The 20921-nt window shown below is 45.1% G+C and overlaps 1 protein-coding gene across 7 annotated transcripts in view; it reads right to left on the bottom strand.

Annotated features, from left to right (window-relative positions):
- The window catches only part of tbc1d32 (TBC1 domain family, member 32), a 34705-nt gene that overhangs the window by 1750 nt on the left and 12034 nt on the right, over nucleotides 1-20921 (bottom strand). For 4 of the 7 annotated variants that reach the window (XR_011085998.1, XR_007488910.2, XR_007488911.2 and 1 more), the window contains exons 29-37: nucleotides 20303-20372; nucleotides 19891-20009; nucleotides 19260-19414; nucleotides 19044-19184; nucleotides 18346-18534; nucleotides 17373-17599; nucleotides 13970-14056; nucleotides 13666-13730; nucleotides 408-484 (exon numbers count right to left, since the gene is read on the bottom strand). Coding sequence is in view for 1 of the 7 variants with exons in the window: in XM_049757546.2 (XP_049613503.1) it covers nucleotides 17480-17599; nucleotides 18346-18534; nucleotides 19044-19184; nucleotides 19260-19414; nucleotides 19891-20009; nucleotides 20303-20372 (794 nt within the window). In the remaining 6 variants the exon portion in view is untranslated. The other 3 variants (XR_011085999.1, XR_007488913.2, XM_049757546.2) reach the window with 3 other exon arrangements.

The raw sequence follows: 20921 nt of genomic DNA, 5'->3' as shown, positions 1-20921 counted from the left end.
GTGTCGACTGTGGAAATGAGCAATCAAGCAAATTGGAGGTGCAAAATAGCCCAGGCAGTCGTCACCCGGCGGTTGGACGCTTCCATTTCGCCCACCGCACTCCAAATATAACCTCGCCCCGATCCCATTAAAACGGCACGCGGGCTGGTCGGCCCCCTCGGACTCTTTTGATTGGTGGGAGGCAAAAAAAGCAAATAAGCCAGCCAGGACAAAAGCGAAGGTTAAAAGGGGCCGTTGGAAACGGGATGACGAGCGGGACGAGGAGCAACGCCGTGTGCTCACCCAAGCAGGTCACTAATTGGTTCCGGACCCTGCCGCCGAACCCGACAGCAGCCATTTTGAAATTCCTTAATAGGCATTTCCACAGAGGCTGACAAACGGAGGCGTGACTTTCTTATTGCACTCACCGATGTTGCGCTGGATGCCCTCGCTCTTCCTGACCTTTCTCTTTTGTCCTTGCACTCACAGCCAACAACGACGCGCTCTAAAGAAAACACACAAATATGAAGATGTTTCACATTCAGACTTAAAAAAAAAAAATAAATCCACCCTACAACAAAGCGGTCTCAAGCACAATACGCAGATGCATTATTGGTTGTAGGCAGAGCTAGCGAGCTAGCTAGTAAGCTAGCTAACATTTGCGCCGGATAACTGCTCATGCAAATATTGAAGAGGTGACCCCAAAAAAAAAGCATGAGGAGCCTTAACTGCTTTCAGCCTCCAAGGGAAAGCTTCTCCATGCTTGGAGGAGATATTCGTGACGGCATTCAATGGCGACGCTGCGATGATGCTAAATGCGTAGCGCTACACCAGAGAGGTGCATGGGGAACAGTAAATTGTTGGTGCAATTACTGCATTGCAGTTGATCTTCAACAGGCAGTCAGCAGGGAGTCATAAGTTCAACCAATACACAGAAGAAAAAAAAAAAACGGCATTCTGTCTATCTCTCGCAGGTAATCTTTATTCATGCGCACGCCTCCACCTCCCGTTGCTGTTTCTTCTTCACCTTCTATGATTGCAAAGAACGTCAAGTGTTTGTGAGACGACCGAGTGATCGGCCCGTCGGCTAAACAGAATAGATTCAATTGTGACAATTCTTTTATATCCTGCATGAATTCCATATGGAGGGATTGCTGGACATAAATTGGTAACTAGTTAGAATTCCTAGAGGTGCTTCACTCGATGTTCTTTTCATCTTGTATTTCCATCACGTCCAAGATGACGACTATTATGACCGTGCTGCAGCACTCCACCTACACAAGTCAATTAAATTAACGGTAAACTAATTTCACCGATACAAGGTAAACATACTAAAATGCAACGGGGACGATTGGTCAGGAGGGGGATAAAAAAAAACGCTTGTGGTGAATTCTAATGAGGGAGTGAAGGAAGGCGGTCTGGCGGTGGGGTGTTAAAAAGATGGACGCAAAGTGAGCCAGAGGCAATCCGGGGATATTAAAAAAGCAGAGTTGCGGAGAAAAGCGGATTAAGAGATGAGAGGTTGGCAGGAGGATAGTGAGGGGAGGACAGGTACAACATCCTGGCAACAAAACGTCCACACAAAGTGGATGTCAAAGGCAAAGACGCACTTTTACTTTTAATTGTATTAAAAAAAAATCCCTTGATAAAAAAAAAAGAAATTTTTGACAGCAGTACTAATTCCTGCCACACAGTTTTAAATCCCATATTATGAAGCCAGGTTTATTCAACATAAGAGCGATTGTTGGCAAGTAAAAGACGCAGCTCCTTTTTGGTTATTATTTTTTTACCCTTAAGAATGAAAGGTTATTTCCTCGTCTCCTTCCCCGCCTCAGCTTCCTCCGTGCTAGCTCAGTCAGTGCAATCTTCAGTGCACGCCAGTCACCTCCACAATTCCGCCGTTAAAAAGCGCTTGAAGGAAAGAAGCGCCACGCATCTGCCGAGGCTGACTGATAAGTGCTCAGGCGGAGCATTTAGTTGCCATTCAGACGATATCAAGCTCATTCTCCCAGGGAACGCCTTCCTGCCTTGGCTGATTTTTTTTTTTTGAACCAAGCACAGCTGCCGGCACTCCAGGTAGCTGCTTACTTTCTAGAATTTCCTTCAGTTTCCATTGGAGTGTATTTTTCTGTGTGTATATTTTATTTTTAAAACCATCCTGTAGATGTTTTTAATGGCTACATCTTGTGTTTCTTACAATGGAGCCTTGTTAGCGGACGTAGCATATTAACATATATATCTTCTACATGCTGAATTAATAATGCTCCAATTTTTGCACGGGGAAAAAAATAAAAATAATTCCCTCGCCACAATAATGGAGTCAGCCAAGGCCGGAACAATGTGCTGTGACGCGGGACAATTAGCTGAGGGAACTGTGCGAAATTGGCGAGGAGGATGGAGGCGGTAAATTTCCTGTGCGGACAAAGGAACAAGCACGAGAACAAGACTTTTAATTGATGCCATTGGACACTAGTCTTGTCTTTTGAGGTTGACTCTTACTGTCTGACTATTTCACATCATTTGAAAGATGTTGGGCAGATTGATGCCAGCATTTGCCAGAAATTCCTGCATTTTTTTGATCTTGGTGGACCTTTAGCCCCGATAAAAATAAAAACAGAAAGAGGGTGTCGGTTGAGGGATTAAAAAGCTGTGCCAATGCAGATTGCATTCCCCCCGTCACCTTATCCCGACTTTGATCATTCCCTCAGGAGAGCTGATATATTTCGAATCCTCGCCGGCTGTTTCTCATCCGTTATCTGGTTTTGACTGAAGGATGAAAAAGCGGCCGGCGTCTGAGGTTTGACGTGCGGCCGTCTGGCCTTGCAAACATCTGCGAGGCTTTTTTACAGCAGTCAAATAAAGGGCAAAAAAAACCCGATCGTTATCCTAATAATCAAAGATGGAGAATTTGGCAAAACAGTAGATTTGTTTTTTTCAAGAAACAGTTATTTCTCTACTTGCCTGTTGAGAAATTATTCACTCTGATCTTTCCATCATGTCTGGCCTGAAACCAAAGTGATTTTTCTCAATAAAACCAAAGCGTAATAGTCGTATTGCGACTGATGACCGGACTCATAACGTGTTCCTAATGTCTTCACGTCGCCCCCGTGTGACACTTATAATACGATAAGCATGAGAGGAGCAAAACAATAATAATAAAGAAAATCACCTCCACCGGCAGAGAAGCCGAACAGTAATCATGGGGAAACAGTAGAGAATCCCGCAGCGGGATTAAAAGTAAATAACTTGAGGGGAGGCGCGTAAACAAATGACGTTCATCACTTCCTGCCAGGCGAGGGCCTCGGGCTCAAAACGTTTGATTTGTCGGGGCTCGGAAGAAATAAATGCTGGCGCAGCCCGGAGGGTGCAAATCAACAGCATTACGAAGGGAATAAAAGATGCTTTACACGAGGAAGCGCACACAAATTATGAAAAAAAACGGAGATTTCTCCCCGCCAAAACCCCTTTAATGCTATTTAGTGACATGAATGATGATTATGTTTTTAGCTCTCCAAATAACCAATCATTTATCACAACCAGTAACACAAATCAAACCATTTAGTCACCAAAACATTCAGCCAAACCTGAATTTCCTCAAATAAAAGGCGGCGGATTGAATTCCAAGGTCCAATGTGAAGCGCTAAAGTCAAGCTAATGGAAATTAGCGCTAATTAGCTTTTCCCATTGATTCCCATTATGTGTTAGCATAAGCCTTAAGCTAGCAGACGAAAGGCTTAGGGCAATATTTGAAATGCATAATATGTAATTAAATTAAATTAAAAGTTTTTCCACTTCTCTTTGTTTCATATTTAGTTTGACAGGAAACTTCCACTCCGAGTGCACACACGTGTCCTTGACGCGGCGGCGCTGGCCGTGGTGCTGAGACGGCGTGACGGTGCGGTGATGCGCCGGTGCGATCTGCCAAGTCGTTTGCGGCGAAAGCGTCCGCCTCAGCAGTTTAGGTGTGAACCGACGTGCGTGGAATATGAAAAGGAAAAACACGCGGAGCTTCTTTATCATTATTTATATTATTTTATAGCACTCGACATGCACTCACGGGAGATGCACTTGGCTCTCGGCCCGGGCTGTGCGTGCTCATTCACTTTGATGGATTGCTGAGTGCAGGTGAGTGAGTGAGTGAGTGAGTGAGTGAGTGAGTGAGTGAGTGAGTGAGTGAGTGAGTGAGTGAGTGAGTGAGTGAGTGAGTGAGTGAGTGAGTGAGTGTGAGTGAGTATATTTATATATTGTGAGTTTTTCTGTCTGCTCATGAGTGAGTTAGTGTGTGTGTGTATGAGTGAGAAAGTGAAAGAGAGCGAGGTTATAAAAACCTTTCCCAGCTGAACAACCTCTTGATTTAATGTCTCACACACACACACACACACGCGTGCACACACACGTGGCGGCCGAGCAATAAAGTGTTGCACTTCACGTTAATTAAGTCATGAATGGTTAATGTGAGTTATGTCGGCGTGCAGAGGCCATTGACGCGATTCGTTTTAGGACCCCTTCGAGCTCCTCGTCTTCATCGGTCAAAAGACAAATATTTTGGTAAACAAAATTACGGGAGAATGTTTTTTTAATAATTGTAACGACGGCGATTGATTGGACAGGTGATGAGCGTCGGCAGAGGTATCTTAGCGCTGCGCTTTAATCATGTGAATTGGAAAGTCACTTTCGTTTTGAAGCTCTGCCGACGGGAGGCGGAGAAGGGGGAGGCAAAGAGACGAGGCCGCCCCTTTGATGCTCCGGTAGCGTCGTCTGTCTAATTTAACCTATTATGACATTGCTCAACTAATCATATCATATTCATATTATAATATTGAATTCGACATCCAGTTTAGCGCAACCGTTGAATTTATTTGTTTACATCGAAACACAAGTTTTGCCAAAGCTGCACTTTGACCGAACATTTTCGCAAATAATAAAAAAAATAAATCCGACTTTACTCACACACGCTCGACGAGCAGCACGACGTGGGTACATGAAGACGTCTTGTAATATGAAGGGCGCCCTTGAGGAGGACCCACGATGCATCTTGTTCCCGCTTGTTTGTTTGTTTGAAGCCTTTCGGAAGCGAACGAGCACACAGAACGAGACAAAGGAAAAGCCTAATTACCGCTGGCATCTTTTGATTTCATATTTAAATCTTTTACTCTGTGTACAGCCAGCACTCAAAACAAGAGAGCTGTGCCAAGGCTTAAAAAAAAAAAAATCATGTCAAGACACTGCAAATATTTTTTTTTAACATTTTTAAAATTTCTTTTGGGACCTGCAATTTTTCAGTTCATGTCAGAAGTAAGTTGCAGACAAACATGAAAATAAAAAACACCCCGGCCGCCATCACTGCATTGATCTGCTCCATTTCATTCGTGCGTTTTATGCCTTTGTCAATAAGCAAAAATATCGAACCGTAAAAAGCTGGACGCACTCGGATCTCTTTTCCCGATACGAACGCCATCAGCACTTTGCCCCGACATCGAACGTCTTCTGTTTGTTCTTTTTAGTTTGACTACCAAAGAGTCAAAACTCAAAGAGTCAATAATTATTTTCCGTCATAAACAAACACTGGAATAAAAAAGAATATAAAATCAAAAACAGGTGAGTTCGACTTTAATATTTCATCGGTTGTGTTTACAAGTTCTTTATCCGTTATATTAGCTCGTTAGCGACGACTATCAGTTCCCCGATGCTTGTTAAATTCCCGATCACGTAAACCCAACCATGAGTTATTAAAATCAAACTCAGGAGAACTTATTTTTCATCTGACAATGGAAAGAACAAAAGATACACGGATTCTTCTTCCATGCTAACGAGCTCATCGACGCGCACGTGTCTCGCGTTAGCGTTTAGCAGTTAGCGCTCGTCACCTTTGAATCATGGCCTGCCGCCCCGACGCGCCGACGTGAGCTACGACGTTTGGAATCACGCCACGCGAGCGTTCTTTCAGTCTGTCTTTATCGTGCAAGCGCATTTACGTGAGCGGGCGCACAAACGCACATTTTTTTTTGCCCTTGTCGGGGCCGACCTGCTGCGAAAACAAACACAGATTGATGATATGGCGGATGGGGGAAAAAAAAAAGAATGGATGAAGAGGAAGTGCAGCGACATGACGGATGACAACGCGCGCAAGTAAACATAGATGCAAAAATTTCCTCGCGGCTATGCTAATTAGCCATAAATGCGAAATCCTTCATTTCTGACGTTAGCTGAGACTGCTTTGGCTGAAAATCAAAAATTGTCACGGTTTAGTAAGTCAGGGGTCATCAAAAGGGTCAGCACCGTCGCCATGGTAACGAGCCGCAGAGGGCTAACCCCGTGTCCCGCCGCCGCTAGCGCACGGGTACCCGCGGCGAAAACATAACTTTGGTTCTCCTAACAACGTCGTCAAGGCGGCGCCGACGACAAAAAGCCGAGACGACAAACAAAAACAAACAAATGTTCGCCTTGCCGGAGGCGGCGTGATGGCGAGCGGCTGCTTAGCAAATGTCAGGCCGAGCAGACATCAACGGTGGCGACCTGTCACCCGGCATGACTGCAACACGCCTCATGTTTTATTCAGCGGAACAACAAGAGCGGTCGCGTACGTGTGCGCCGACAAGCCAAACAATCACGAGAGGACCCACAAAACAAACAAAATACTTGACGGCTGCAGGTTATCATTTCATTTTCATTTGTTTTTGGAGCGGGATTGTTAGTTTTTATCGTTTTAATTAATTTTTATTCCTTTTAGTATTAGTTTATTTACATTTATGGAGCGCAAGATACTCGGCAAAGGATTATTTCGGATCTATTATTTTCCTCCATCTGTTGCTCTTCTGCCCGAAAAAAGAAACCTCGCCGTTGTCATACAGATAGAAAGAGTTCGGCGTGGCGCTTTCCAGAGGTCAATTATGGCCGCCCATCAATTTCATTCGCACTTTAATGAAGTGCCGCCGCGGGTTGTAAAACAGCCGCCAGCCGCCCCGTGCGTCCGTCATCTTTATGGCCGCTGGCGTCCTTTCATTTTCGGCCCTCGGCCTGCTTTTTTTTCTAAAGGGGGGGGCGGAAACGGGGGAGGCGGGCTGATGTTAACCTGATGTGACATCTCTATTAGTTTGAAGGAAGTGGTTAAGGTGAAAAGAGTCGGGCTTGGAAGTGGACCCAAACAACACCAAGAGAGTTTTTCAATACCATCAACTTCTGCGAAGACTTAGAACCACGGCTGTAAAGTTCTTTGGATTTTAAATTCAATTAAATTTTTATGGGAAGACATTACTGGAAAAATACGTTGTCTTCTCCTCGTTGTGGACCAGAAGGAGATAAAGTTAAGTTCAAAGCACGTTCTTGATTGAGTTGAGGTTAGATTCGGGTTAGTGGGTCAAGTTGGGTGTTATCTCCAGTGCCCGTGACGGGAACGCACGGCAGCCTTCCGAAAAAAGAAGACGAAGCAAAAAAAAAAAGACCGAAGGAAGAGAACAAAGAACGGTGCTGTGTTGCATCATTCATGTTCATCTCCTCCCTTGGCGAGCTCCCGCTGTTAGCGACGCGCTAACCTCCCGCTCCGTTTTCTCTCCCGCCGGCTTGAATTCAACTCTCGTTTGTTCAAAATGTTGATACTCACAAATCGAGTCAAAATCAACAGAAACCTTTTTTCTCCTCAACCCGCTTCAGACTGGACAATAAAAGTCGGACGGGCCTTCATAATAAAATTCTAGGTAGAGGAGCCTCATGCGGATATTAAAAAAAAAAAAAAAAAAAGACTTTTCATCGATACGTTTAGAGTCTTTTGCCATGCTGGAGTGGAGCGATATTGTTGAATCATTGTACATCACACGGCATCCTTGAGGAAAGATACTTCTTGCCTCTCATCAATTCTTCATGTGGATTCCTGCTGGGGGCCTCGAAGCCTCACACACACACTGTCTTGTGGCCCACTAACTTACTTCACGCACACACTGCTTGTTTGCATCTTGGGCTTATCTGGATGTCTGCTCGTCCGTCACTCGAATCCGCATGTGATCTCCTTGTTATCCGGAGATGTGACAGAAATAGCTTTAGATATTCTTTGGAGATCTTGTTTTCTTCTAATCCAAACATCAAAACATTTTCTGAGATCCTGATTCGACGGAAATACTTTAGGGATAATTAAGCTTGATGTTAAATCGAAGTCAACGAGATGTTATCTGCACGTTATCTGAGAGTTTTGTGCATGTTAAGTTGGGCAAGAAGCGGAGAACCACGCGAGTCTGACACCGGGTGATGAATGCAGACGTTACGGCGAGGAGTCAGCGGGCCGGCCGGGCGGGCGGAGTGTACAGCGAGTGCCCGAGGACGTAATTATATTGTCATCATAAAGTCATGTGATATTCAATTACCACGAGCCTCCGGTGGAAATCAATAGAGTGGCGGAGGCTGGAAGGGAGCACAAATTGGTGGCAGAAGTCCACCGAGCCCCCGCAGGACGCGACCGCGTCCGCCTTTGAGTGCTCGGTCGCCACAGAGACGCCGTCCGCCGCCTTCGGCATCCAGATCGTTAAACAGCAATTATTATTATTGGGCCTCGGTGACATCATCAAGAGGAGCCTGACCGTCTGGGTCGTGGCCTGCCAGTCGCCGTGGAGACGCCTCCAGGGTGACATTGCCATGACAATGTCGGGAAGCTAGCATCAGTTAAGGCAGAAGAGCGATGAGGGGCAAAGTTCATACTATACGCTTTTATTGTGTGTTTATTGTCATCATTTTTGTTTGCGATTAATTCTATGTTTATAGCTGTCAACCATTTATACTACGTTTGGCGTCAACGATTGCTTCTTGTTACTGATTATATCTAAATATATTTTCACGCTAAGGTTAATAAATAGCAAAAGCAAGCGACCAATCAAGTCGACAAATTACAAAGCATCCAATCGCACGCACCGATACGTCTATCAGCGACCGACTTGGATGGGATCAAGCTTCCCTCGCCGCCGCTAATTGGAATGTGCGCTGGGCTATTAGCGTGTTAGCGCTCCAATCTGATAAAGGTCAAAACCCCCTCTTTTTCAAACAGGAAGCCCAGAAAGGTTTGTGTGTGGGAGCGTGTGTGTCCCCGCACTCATTAAAGCGTACCTTTGGGCCTCGGCGCTAAAAGCCTCGCTGTCTTGATCTGTACTCGGAGTTGACCTTCCGAACAAACACACATGCTAACACGTGCGCTAACACAATCCACGAGATAACGGACTCATATGCTAATAGGCACGCATGCTAACACCACCGTTGCACAGCCATGCTAACACGCTTTTATGCTAACAATCTACCACTAACTTTCTAACAGCTAACAAAACAAACAGCACATGCTCGGAAAACTAAAAACATCGTGGGCCACTTCCATGTTGCAGTGTGCTTGTTAAGAGGCAATCAAATGAGTGGACGTTTGTGGAGCCTGGCAGGCACCCACAGCCGCACAGCATCTGTCACAGTCCCCCCCCACTACAGCGCCCCCCTCCGCCTAATGAGCTTGGACCAAGTGGACTTTGTTTGTCGGCCAGCGGCTCGCTTGCCTGAATAAAAAAATAGTGTTTGATTTTGGCTTCTTTTGGAAAAATGCGAGTGTCTACAAAACATGACAAGCTTGATTCCGCAGAGCTCCAAAGTTCTTTGATGGGCTTGGGCTTTCATATATATCTGTCACTTTTCTACCTCCGAGGTACTCAAAGCTCCTTAAGACTGAGGAGGAGGAGAAAATTCTCCAACTGCTGAGGCTGTTAGCTTAGTTGGTTGCTAAAGTTATAGCTACAAGTGAGGACTTGAAAATTCCGTTCTGCTATTCTGACACAGAAACTCTATTTTGCGTTAGGCCGGGTTGATGTCACATGAGCCGCTCGGGATGATTGACAGACGCTCAGGGCTTTATCAACGTCGGTAGAGCGAGCGTGCGAGTCATTAAGGTCCACAAATGAGTTGGCTGATAGGCTGCAAATGGCTTGAAAGCCACTTCCCAACACGCTCGGCAAATTGCTCGCATTTGACGGAGGCGGGGGACGCCCGAGCGTTAATCTGCGCCTTTGTCGTGGCACATCCTGCTAATGCCAGTCTTTAGCGCCATTGTGAGGAACCGGCACCGACTTGGAGCAAATGCATGACTGACATGCTAGAAGAACAAGGGAAGCCGAAAAAAATGGATTTTTTTTGCTGACCAAAAGCACTGACAGCATTTCGAATGGGATTTCAATTCATTTCAATTGAGAAAATGGAATCCATACGCAAAGGAGTCGATAAGATTAGTCACGGATTAAAGTCGTAAAGGAAGGTTTAATGAATTTGTTCCGAGAAATTGTCATTGTTGCATGACATCATCGGATGTGAAATAACAAGACAGCGTCAAATTTGAAGCCGAGCCTCGTAAATATTTGAATGTTTACGAGCCTCGGGTACCGAGATTGACTGGCTAAAATGAGTCGTGTCCTCCACATACCGATAAACGACATGCACACTTGTGCGCGCAAGCTAGCCGCGTGTAATTCAGCAGCTGCTTGCTAATGGAAGCTCATCTTTCAATATAAATGTTAATAATCTGCGATTAGTCTCAGGCTCAGCAGCGCACGAGGGCTTTTATCGCCCATTCACGGCAGCCTCGTCATCATTTTTTTTTCTTTCGCTGCAAGAACACGTCAAACTTTTCATCTCTTTCGTCTCCTCGGTGACTTTTCCTCACCGCCGTTAAATAAGCATAAATAATGCGGCCAACGAGAGAAATGGCACGCGTCACTTTCACACGGAAATTTACTTCAAAGCAAAATGGAAGAATTGGCAAAATGACAAAATGACTTTCCGAAACTTTTTTGGTGTCTCTGCTCATGACTCATAACGCTGCCTAATTTCTTGTCGCAATTTAGTTGTCGATCAAAAATACGGGTAAAGTTTTGGTGGCAATTAAAAGTGATACTTTGAAGTAGCCTTGGAAAAGGGCAGAGATTTTTTTTTTGTGGGTCGACTCATGTTACTATAAGTAAAAATATAGATCGAATGCAAACACGCACACACATGCCCGCGAAGGATTTCATTCCTGTGCCGTTTCAATCACTGCAAAATAATTCAACACTTGTTGCTGCAACACACAGTAGGTGTGTGTGTGTGAGAGAGACATCCTCCTCTCATGCATAAATTGACTAGTTATTTACTAGGTCTGAAGTAGAAAGCAGGGAGAAGCATTTCCCCGCGTTACATACGTGCACAATATTTGATTTGACGTGTAATAAAAATGCATTTGTGAGATTGGCGAGTCAAGTGTGAATCTGCGTTCATGAATACGAAATATTATCGAGCGAATCCGAGTCAAACGTGGTGTTTCTGTTCGTTCCTGGGAGCTGACAAAAAGAAGCGGTATTTTATTGAAGCTTTTGGGACGGTCCGCGGGGTCTCCAGGCACGTTCCTTCACGCCGTGACGGGAAACCAAACAGATGTTTTCTTAGCTAAGTGTTGAAATATTCAACGCGTACTTCTTAATTCGGCCTGCAGAGTGCCAGGGTGTAATTAGCACTTGAACAAAGTCACTTGGCATCAGATGCGGTTCCTTTGCTTCAAACTATTTATTTTTTTCAGTCGTGCCACCCAGGCGGAAATGTTTTAGCGTGTGGACAAACAGCGGCTGAGCTTTGCGGTGCGCGGCTTTACAAATATTACATCAAGGCGACGTGATGCATAATGCACGAGAATGCGGTGTGCCGACTGAGCGAAGATGTCGACCGCCGCCGTAACGACGATGAACCAAAACCATGACCGAGTTTGGTGTTTAGCTGTTATGTCGCTTTTGTGTTAGCCAAGATAAGTTTAAGAGGATTATTCATGTGAAGTTAGCTAGCTTGGAAACAGTTTGTGAATATTCTGATACGTTTTATGTCTATGGAATATTGGAAAAAAAGTAGGTCTAAATGTAGTCATTATCTCAATGAATGAATAATTAGGAGAATGAATGAATAATTATCAAAATTGAGGAATAATTAGTTGGTTTTCTTCTCGCTTTTATGTGCCAGGTGGCCTTCAGCGCGACTAGCATTAAGTCCCGCGAGAGACAGAGACAAAAGCGCCCATCTTTCTTTCTTACCGCAGCTGATGAGGTGAGAAAAGCGGCGTGGGGAGCCCGTCGCAATCCAAAGGGGGCACGGTAATGACCCCAATCGAGAACGCCTGAGAATATTGGAAAGGAACCCGGAGCAGCCAGTTGGAATACGACAGTAGATCCATTTTGAAGATACGCTCGATTTGTATTATCATTTTTTGGGTATTGTCATTATCGCGGCTAATTAGCGGCAGCCACCGGATCGTCCGCCGAGAATAAAAAGCGGGAGCCTTTGAACGTGGCTCTATTCAAACCTCATTTTTGTGCACAAGGAAAATTTGGCATAAAAGGAAACTTCGGAAAACACGTCACATTGAAAGCACCGATTGTTCTCCTTTGAGAAATATTTTGACCAGTAAACAAAATCTTTTCCAACTGAGCGGGAGATGGGGCTTCCGATTATCATTTGGCATTATTCTTCATCTTTCTCCCATCCCATCTTTGTTTCCATTCTGAACTCCTTTGAGCCAGCATGACATTTTCTCGGAGCAGCGGATGAGTGAGAAATCCTGATGAGTGGAAGCCTCCATTCTGACTTCCCGGCCGCTCTGTGTCTCCATAATGGATGATTTTCCCCGCACTGCTCCTTTGTGCCATGGCTTTTTTTCCACTTGGCTGTCAATTTTCCGCCATTTTTGACACTTTTCTTTCCGGCGGGTGTCCAAGTCAAACAGATGTTTGGTGTCGACTTGAATAAGGATGCACCATTGGGAGGAGGAGGAGGGGGGGGGGATGACTAGTAAGAAAGGCTGCTTTAGCATGACGAAAACACTCGTCAACAGCAAAAATGAATCAAAGGTGGCGACATTAGCTCGCCACTGGAATGTCCGCCAAAGTCGACTTCCCGTGTCGCCGTCTTTGATGAGTTTGTTCTCTCTTGTCATCTTCCTCCTCAAAGGATGACGCCCACTCATCCACCCTCCAATCGCCGGGGGCGACGCATCCGGCCTGGGGGGACTCCAACTTTTTCTTGTACTACAGATCAAGACACATCTTCTTGGGAGATTCTCCTTCTTCGCTCTTTCAAGAGGGAGGGGGGGAGCCCTAGTTTTTGATGCTTTTCACACACGGGGGGAAACATGCGACGCAAGAACCTCGCCGTCCCCAACAAGGAAGCTTTGCGTAACGTTAATTCAAGATTGTAGATTTGCCTTTTGATGATGACTCGCCATGAAAAATGTATTTGGATCAACCGGAACAACGTTTTCTTACGAAAATGTCTCGGGCTGCGCAGGTTTACATATCGTGTGATGTTGATGTTTTCCGATTCGCGTTACTGCTCTTGAACTACATCAAAGCTCCAATTTTTTTCTCTTCGGCAAAGTAAAAGTCACTGACTTTTATTGCACCCATGAATAATTCCAAGGGCCCTGACACTAATAATTATAATAATAAAAATATGTAAAAAGAAAATGACGCTGGTCCTCGCAGCTCCAGCAAAGTACTTTTTAAATATTACAGTAGTTCACCTCAGTAGACCCCAATTTGACAAGAAACATATGTATGAAATATAAAATATGAATGAGGTCTCAAAGACAACATGGCGGAGCGACCGCATGTCAAGAACCCACCGGAAATATTATTATACAACCCGCTTGACGTGACTTACTTGATTCGCTGTGTGCTGCTGTTTTGGTTAGCGACAGGGAGGTTCAGGAGTGTCAGCCGTAGCATCTGTGAAAAAATTGCATCGTGGTTTGAGTTGGTGGTCTCGGGACAAATTGAATTTGGATCTGTGACACACAAAAGTGAGTGTCCATTTTGTGCAGCAGTCAATCAGTGACATTCCAACGTGACCTTATAAAGAGACCGGGAGACGCTTCACTCAGGACCGTTCTCGAAGGGCGACATCAATCCCGCTTGTCTGTCGGATGTTTGTGGCGTGTGTGTGTGTGTGTGTACTATGTACGTACGTGTGTGTTCTCCAGAGTGCTGACATTCTATGACAAGCAAAGGCTGACAATGTCCTGACATTTTCCTTCTTGCTGCTTTGGTCCCACCTGCATGTGTGAAAAAAAGTCAAAAAATGAAAACCAACAAAAAATAAATGTAGGGATGTCAGGGAAAAAATAAAAGTCTAGTCTAGCATTTTTATGAGCAAATACAGATTTTGATATTAGATGAAATCATTGAGCCCTGTGGAACACCTCGGCGCAGCGGCAGTTGTTGATGAAGATGAATTTTATTTGGGGATCTAATCTGTTCAAGTGGAAAATTTAAGTGACAGAAAATATAGTGTTGTAATAGTTTGATGCAAAATACAACTTTAAGCACTTCAATTTTTTACACATTAATATTGCAATTCCCGTGGCTAAATATGTTTTGGTGTGTGGGTGGAGCTACTTGTTGCCTGGCTACAAGTTCTGGTCTTGAAGTTAAGTTGCTGCTCAGATAACTACGCTTGGTTTGACGCTGACCTTTTCCCAAAGTGGAACAAGCGACACGCCAGATACGGCCGCCACCCACTCCATATCTTATCGGCCTCAGGCACTCGCACCTCCCGCGACATCTTCCTGCCGCAAGAGCGTCTGTCGGCGGAGATTAAAAAAAGCGAGCACAAAGACGATATGGATCGCAGTGACCCGCCACCTGAACCGGCTTCTCCGGCGAGCAGGTTCATACCAGAAAAAGGTCACACATGGTCAGACCACAAGAGCTCATATCACAGCGGAGAAAAAGTCAATTAATCAATCTTTACAGTTACACAAGTAGAAACTCGGATTATTTTTTTTTTTTATTTTGGGGTAAATCTAACAATGCCACGCATGCTCGTTTTAACCTTTTCCTAAAAGGAAAGAGTGACGATATTCTTTCATCAAAATGAAGATCTTCAGTGTTTGTTGACAGCCGAACAAGGATTTTAACAGGCTTACAGGGAGATTTGGACTCAGGCCTCACAAATCCGACTACAAATGCTGCTTGAGTCAGGAAGAACGTGTCAGAGAACACACGATTGTCTCCATGCAAGAAGGCTGTGAGATGTTTTGTGAGAGCAGGTGGATAACTTCTGTCATAGTTGATGAATCCCATCCGAGCGTGGATGCAAATTCCCCGGCATCTTTATTAAAGACATCCTGACCTTTTCCCGCACGGTTTTCATCAGCCAACTCCAGCGTCATCCCATTTCCACGTGCACCAGAACAATAAGCTCCACGGTGGGAAATATTGACCGCGGCAAATGGAAATGCTAATGGAGGAGTCCCAAAAGCCCAGAGGTGTTCCGCCTGCATGTCGAATGGAGATGAGGCTGAGGGGGGGAAGAAAAAAGGATCTCTAGCGGGAAGAGGGGATGGAGAACAATAGATTTTCCAAAACAGATAAGTGGAGAAGCAACCCGAATAAAAAAAAAGAAGATAAACAAGTCAATGAGGCCTGTCACTGATGATTTGTGTTGGTCATTTATTCCTTAACTGTACAGAGTAGACACAATGATACTGTAAATTGTCGACCATAGACGCACAACTTACACATTTGAAACTAAAACGACACAACACGTTATCTCCACACAAGTGTAAGCGGCCTGTTGTTTTTTTTCCATCGCAAGCGTGTGCGGGATACAAAAAGGTTTAAAGATAAGAGCTTCTCCGACTTCACACCGAAACCTCCCGGCCGCCTCGTCACGCTAATTAGCGAGAATTACTCGGCCGCGGTTGCCTTGAAATGGGTCGTCATTAACAACAACAGCACAACGCTTAAAAAAAAAAAAATCACGCCATTAAGCGCCATCATCACTAAAGTGTAAACTTTATCGAGGTCGAAGAGGCCCACCCGCCGCTGCTAACGAGCTTTTGGACACTAATAGGGATTAACGCGTCGCTCTATGTCAGCGCTGGTGTCAAACTAAAAAAGCAGCGCAAGCCGGTGGTATAAATAACTGTCACTGTGATCGAATAAAGATTTTTAAAGCCCAGAAGCATACAATTGTTGATCGTGAACATGTGTTGGTGATAATAAAGCAAATGTGTTCATGGCTAACAGCTGTTTCGGAATAATAAGTGTGTGCTAGTCAACATTTCATTAAGTTAAATTTCAACGTCGATTCGATTCCGAATGCTAAAAAAGCATCTCGAATGCTAATGCAGAAAAATATTATTTGCGGAATCCTGTGGACTCTTGAATGGTAATACGAAAAGAAAAATAAATTGACTATGAATTTGACATGCTAATGCTAAAATGTTGTCTGTGGTCTTTGGAATGCTAATGCTATAAAATGCCATCTGCGGACTTAAGATGCAAAATTGCGCGCGTGATCTTTGGAATATCAAACGGCTTTGCAACTTCAAATATCGAGTCGTTTGATATGGTGGGATGGACTGGCTCACTTTATAAAGTGCACCCAGTCACGCTGTCAGCCATGTCAGTGACACACACGAGACTGTCTGCCCTCATAATAGCGTTCGTCGTCTCGCAAAGGTTATCCGTCCCCCCGGTGTGCGTCAGCCGGTGACGAGAAGTGTCGGGAAAGTGTGAAAAAAAAAGGGGAGGGGTCGGATGTCACCTCGCTCGCCTTCCGCAGCCTGCTCGAAAACGTCACCGGATGACCTGGAGGAGACCTCGGGCAGTGTTTGAACGTTGACACTCAACTGCGATGCTGATTGACGCCTTGAGAATGCGGGTCGTCCTCTCTGGCTTTTTTTTTTTTTTTTAAACATCTAATGAGTGTAGTCTTTTAAAAGCAATGATTAAAAGGATGATTTGAAATGTCATTTCATTCTCCATTTTGATTTTTCAACAGCAGATGATTACAGCCTTCTTATTTTTTTTCCCCTCTCAGTATTGTCCGCAAAACTATTTGTCACTGCATATATTAGTGTTGAAATAAACCACAGCGGGTGCATCTTATTCGCAGCAAATTGTTCAGCAACAAAACAAATGTGAATGAACAAAGAAAAACTTCTTTGAATTGACAATTTCAATGTGACAAAGCCGTTTTTTTTTGTTTTATCACCACAATGGTCTGATGGTGATGTAATTGGTCGTATGGCGTTCCACAGGGTTCAACTTTGGGGCCCCTGCTGTTAATACATACTGAAAACAGTTCTAGTACGAAACCATTTTTTCCTCCCTACGATCATTCATCATGGTAGAAGTAGTGCTGCGACGCGGCCAGCTCATTTGGGATTCCTGCCTGGCTGTTTTGGGCATGAGAGACATCATCTGGCTGAGGGGACGGCATGCTTACTGATGAGGCTTTACTGGCGTGATGCAAGCGCCCTCATGCATTTTTCATCACGAGCGGCTGCCATGTCTTACGTGGGCCGGCATTAATGTGACGCGAGTGCAAGGGCGACATTAAAAAAAAGTACATCACTCTACCTTTAGGGTTCTTGGAAATGATGCCATCCCATCAAAGGTTGGGGCTTGTATGTACAGCAGACATGTTGAGCTAAATGCTACACGCGTTAGCATTATGCATTCCGCATTTACAGGTCTGGGTTGCGGATGCTTTTCATGTCGCTAAGCACGACGTTCCGGTAGCGTCTTTCAAGGAGCTGCATGAAATCGAGGTAGTCACAGAACCTGAAGCCCTGGATGGGTTCCTCCTGCCAAGACAAAGTAAATAAAATATTGCTTTGATTACAATTTAACATGGTAACTGTTAACACTCTAGGTTCTAACATGGCTTGAAAAATCCCAATTTTTAAAATCATTAGGGGTGTGTGGACTTTTTATATCCACGGAAATGCAGAATTTTGAACTCCACTCACTGCTATGATTTTGTTCCCACACTGGTACACGTACGTCCCACAGCTCGGGAGCACACACCGCACAGCTGTGTACACACTTTCCCAAAGCTGTACACGAACTTCTCACGTCGGCGCGTGTGCATCCCGCAGCTCGGTATGGATGCCCCGCAGTGGTTCGTCGAGCGGTTAACTTTCTCCTCGCAGACTTACGACAGCTCCAACACATTGTCTGCCTTTTAAATTTTTAATTTGGATGAAATATAGATATTACTCCTTGTGAAACAGGCCTAGTGCGAATGTGTGTGTGTGTCAATGTAAAAAATCCACCCCTCACATTGTTCCCGCCGACGTAAATGATGAGGCTTGCAGAGAGAAAATCGCAATATCTAAAAGTTAATGGTTCAATTCAGGATAAGGACAGTGTAAAACTCTTCACGACAGCCGTATCTGATGCCGGCGCTCATTAGGCGAGCGTCCCGTGATAAAGCCCGGCTGGCTAACTGCTCGTTTATTCACAGGAAGTGGGCAGCGGATGACGGCGACGAGACAGAAATTAAAATCAGGTCGAAAACGGAAACGAGTTTTCGCTCCTGCCGCCTCACCTTGAGGAACACCTGCATGTTGCGAGCTTGCGTCTGCTGAAGCAGAAGCGGCTGGAGATGCTTGAGGACGGCCAGGCAGGCGTACACCTGGTAGTCGGCTCCCATCAGGACGCATATACACACGTAGTGACAGATCTCAGGCCAGTCCAGAAAGTTCCAGAAGCACTGAGTCAACCAGTGGATGCATATCTGTGTGTCAAGATAGGAGCTTTGTTGAGCGTACACAGGTAAACACATCTGGAGTGTAATTTGAGATTGCGCTGACTCGGAAACATTTGCGAAGAAGCGAGGAAGGAGGCTTGGCCGGCCGGCCGGCGGTGTTGAATATTAAAGTGGGATTATGGGATGCGAAGACGAGCATGTTTGCTGTTTATTTGTATTCAGCCAACATCACGTCTACTCACTCTTTTCAAACCTTGAAATCCAAACTCCGTTTTAAAGCTTGATGGGTTTCTTGGCTCTCCCCTAATTCCAATTTTGTATGTCTAACGGTTACAAATCTTTTCCTCACACACGTACGCACGCACGCCTCCTCAGGTGCGTGGGGGCGTTTGAAAAGCGCCGTCGAGTTGAAGGCTGAGAGGCGCCGAGGTGGGTTCTTGAAGAGAGGGGAGCCGAGCTGAATGTTAAGTCGCCGGCTCTGGGAGTCTGAGGTGCTAAATTGTCGGGACGTGAGGACACATAAAAAGGAGCGTGACCTGTGAAGGAGTGAAAGCCGACATCCTGAAGGCGGCGTGCACCAGCGGAAGTTGCTCCTTCAGCAGCATCTCCACGTAGTGAGCCGAGCACCAATATAGCGGCGGCATTCCCGACTCGGCCACTCGCGACGGAAGGTCCACCTGCGGCAACGAAACGTACATTTTTGGACGGTAAACATTAGCTCTGCTTTTTGTTATCTGAAAACGAAGACTTACCGACGCGTGTACGCTGGCTGGCCAAATGAGGGCAGAAGTGAGCAGAGAGGAAAGATTGCGCAACACCCTCAGAGAGCGCCGCCAGTCTCCAGACAGCATCAGGAACACCGTGGACGTCAACCAATCGTGGCCGGGATATTCTTTCTGATCGGTGACTGACGTCCTGACTCAAGGATGTATATTTTTCGATATTGTGTTGAATCGCAAACTGCAACATTTTTTTTTTTTTGCCTTCTGATCATTTTTGACTGCCAAGTAATATAATAAACAGGACAAAAGTGATGATTTGTTTGGCGAGGATGCCGACGGGCAGCCGAGCGGCAAATAACAAACAGCTAAACATCACTTTGACGGTGACTGACTGCCTCATCAATCCACAATGCGCTGTCAACTTGCCACAGAATTCCAAATGAAGCACGGCCCCCGTCGAAAGCGACATTTTTCATCTCGATCAAAGGGAATCCAAAAAAAAAAAAAATAGGATGGCCTCTTTCCTTCGGCTTTGTTGGGAAAATCATCGTCACTTGGTACAAATTGTACTTTTAACGTCTCAAATCTTTCATTTAAAAGCCTATGTTAAAATTTAAACCTGAATTTCAAAAACATGTTTTGAAACACTAAACAAGGATACGCCGTGGAGAGGACATTGGAACCCTTCGCCGGGAGAGGAAATTCTTGATGTGCTTCATGAGGAGCGTCAGGTGGCCCGCCGCCTCTTCTTGGCTGAGCAATTTGAGGGCAAGGCCGTATCTGGAAGAAAAAAACAAATAAATACAAGATACATACGGAATAAATTATGAATCTCAATTTTAATTGGGCTGTGTATTAATCAAGTGGAGGAACTTCAATAAAGGGGGTTTCATTTTATTCCCTTCATTTTGGGGATGGTCTCATTATTAAAACATCATTAACATCAAATGTCGCTGACATTTAAGATCTTTTTTTCCTCATAAAAAATTGAAAATGGCAGAGCTGGAAAAGTACACCGAAAATATGTGGAAGTCGATATGACTTGTGAATCCAAAATAAAAGCGCCGATATACCTAAGGCAGACGTCCATGCCGAGAAGTTCCACAGGAGACAGCGCCACCGCGTCCGCGCTCATCTCCAGCTCTGCACGACAATTACAAAAACACAAGTGGCAATTACGATTGGCGTTGCTCATAAAACCACATCAGGTCCTTTAGGGATTACAGATGGAAGCTTTGAATCGGAATGTCCAGGACGTGTGGAGTCCCTCAAGGGTCAATCCTTGAACCCCTTAAATGTGTATACACTAGGAGTACTCCTAGCAGGTGCTGGTGGAGGTCGGTATGGCACACCAGGATTTTTCTAAACACGTGCTGTTAAGATGCCTGCTGTGGTTCGCCGGCCCATTTTCAAAGAGAACCGTCCGCCTTCGAGCACACGGACGGGCGAGGAGGGCTGACGTGACAGAGGTTAATGCTCGCCAAATGAGTCTGCTCTCGGCACACAATGAGAGCACTCGAGAAGGGCTGAGGCACTGGGCTTATAGCCAAGACACACACACAACACACACACACAGACACACACACAAACAGCCCGTTCGTTTCCGACGCGCCTAAGCTGTTATTTGCAGGGATTGATTATAAGAATTATAAGAAAAAGACCCGAGTGTGTATTTTTAAGCGTGCGCCTTAA

This window comes from Syngnathus scovelli, chromosome 20 (genome assembly GCF_024217435.2).
Source record: "Syngnathus scovelli strain Florida chromosome 20, RoL_Ssco_1.2, whole genome shotgun sequence".
Taxonomy (NCBI): Eukaryota; Metazoa; Chordata; class Actinopteri; order Syngnathiformes; family Syngnathidae; genus Syngnathus; species Syngnathus scovelli.
The sequence above is the reverse complement of the archived record's forward strand: the minus strand, read 5'-3'. Positions and strand labels throughout refer to the sequence as shown.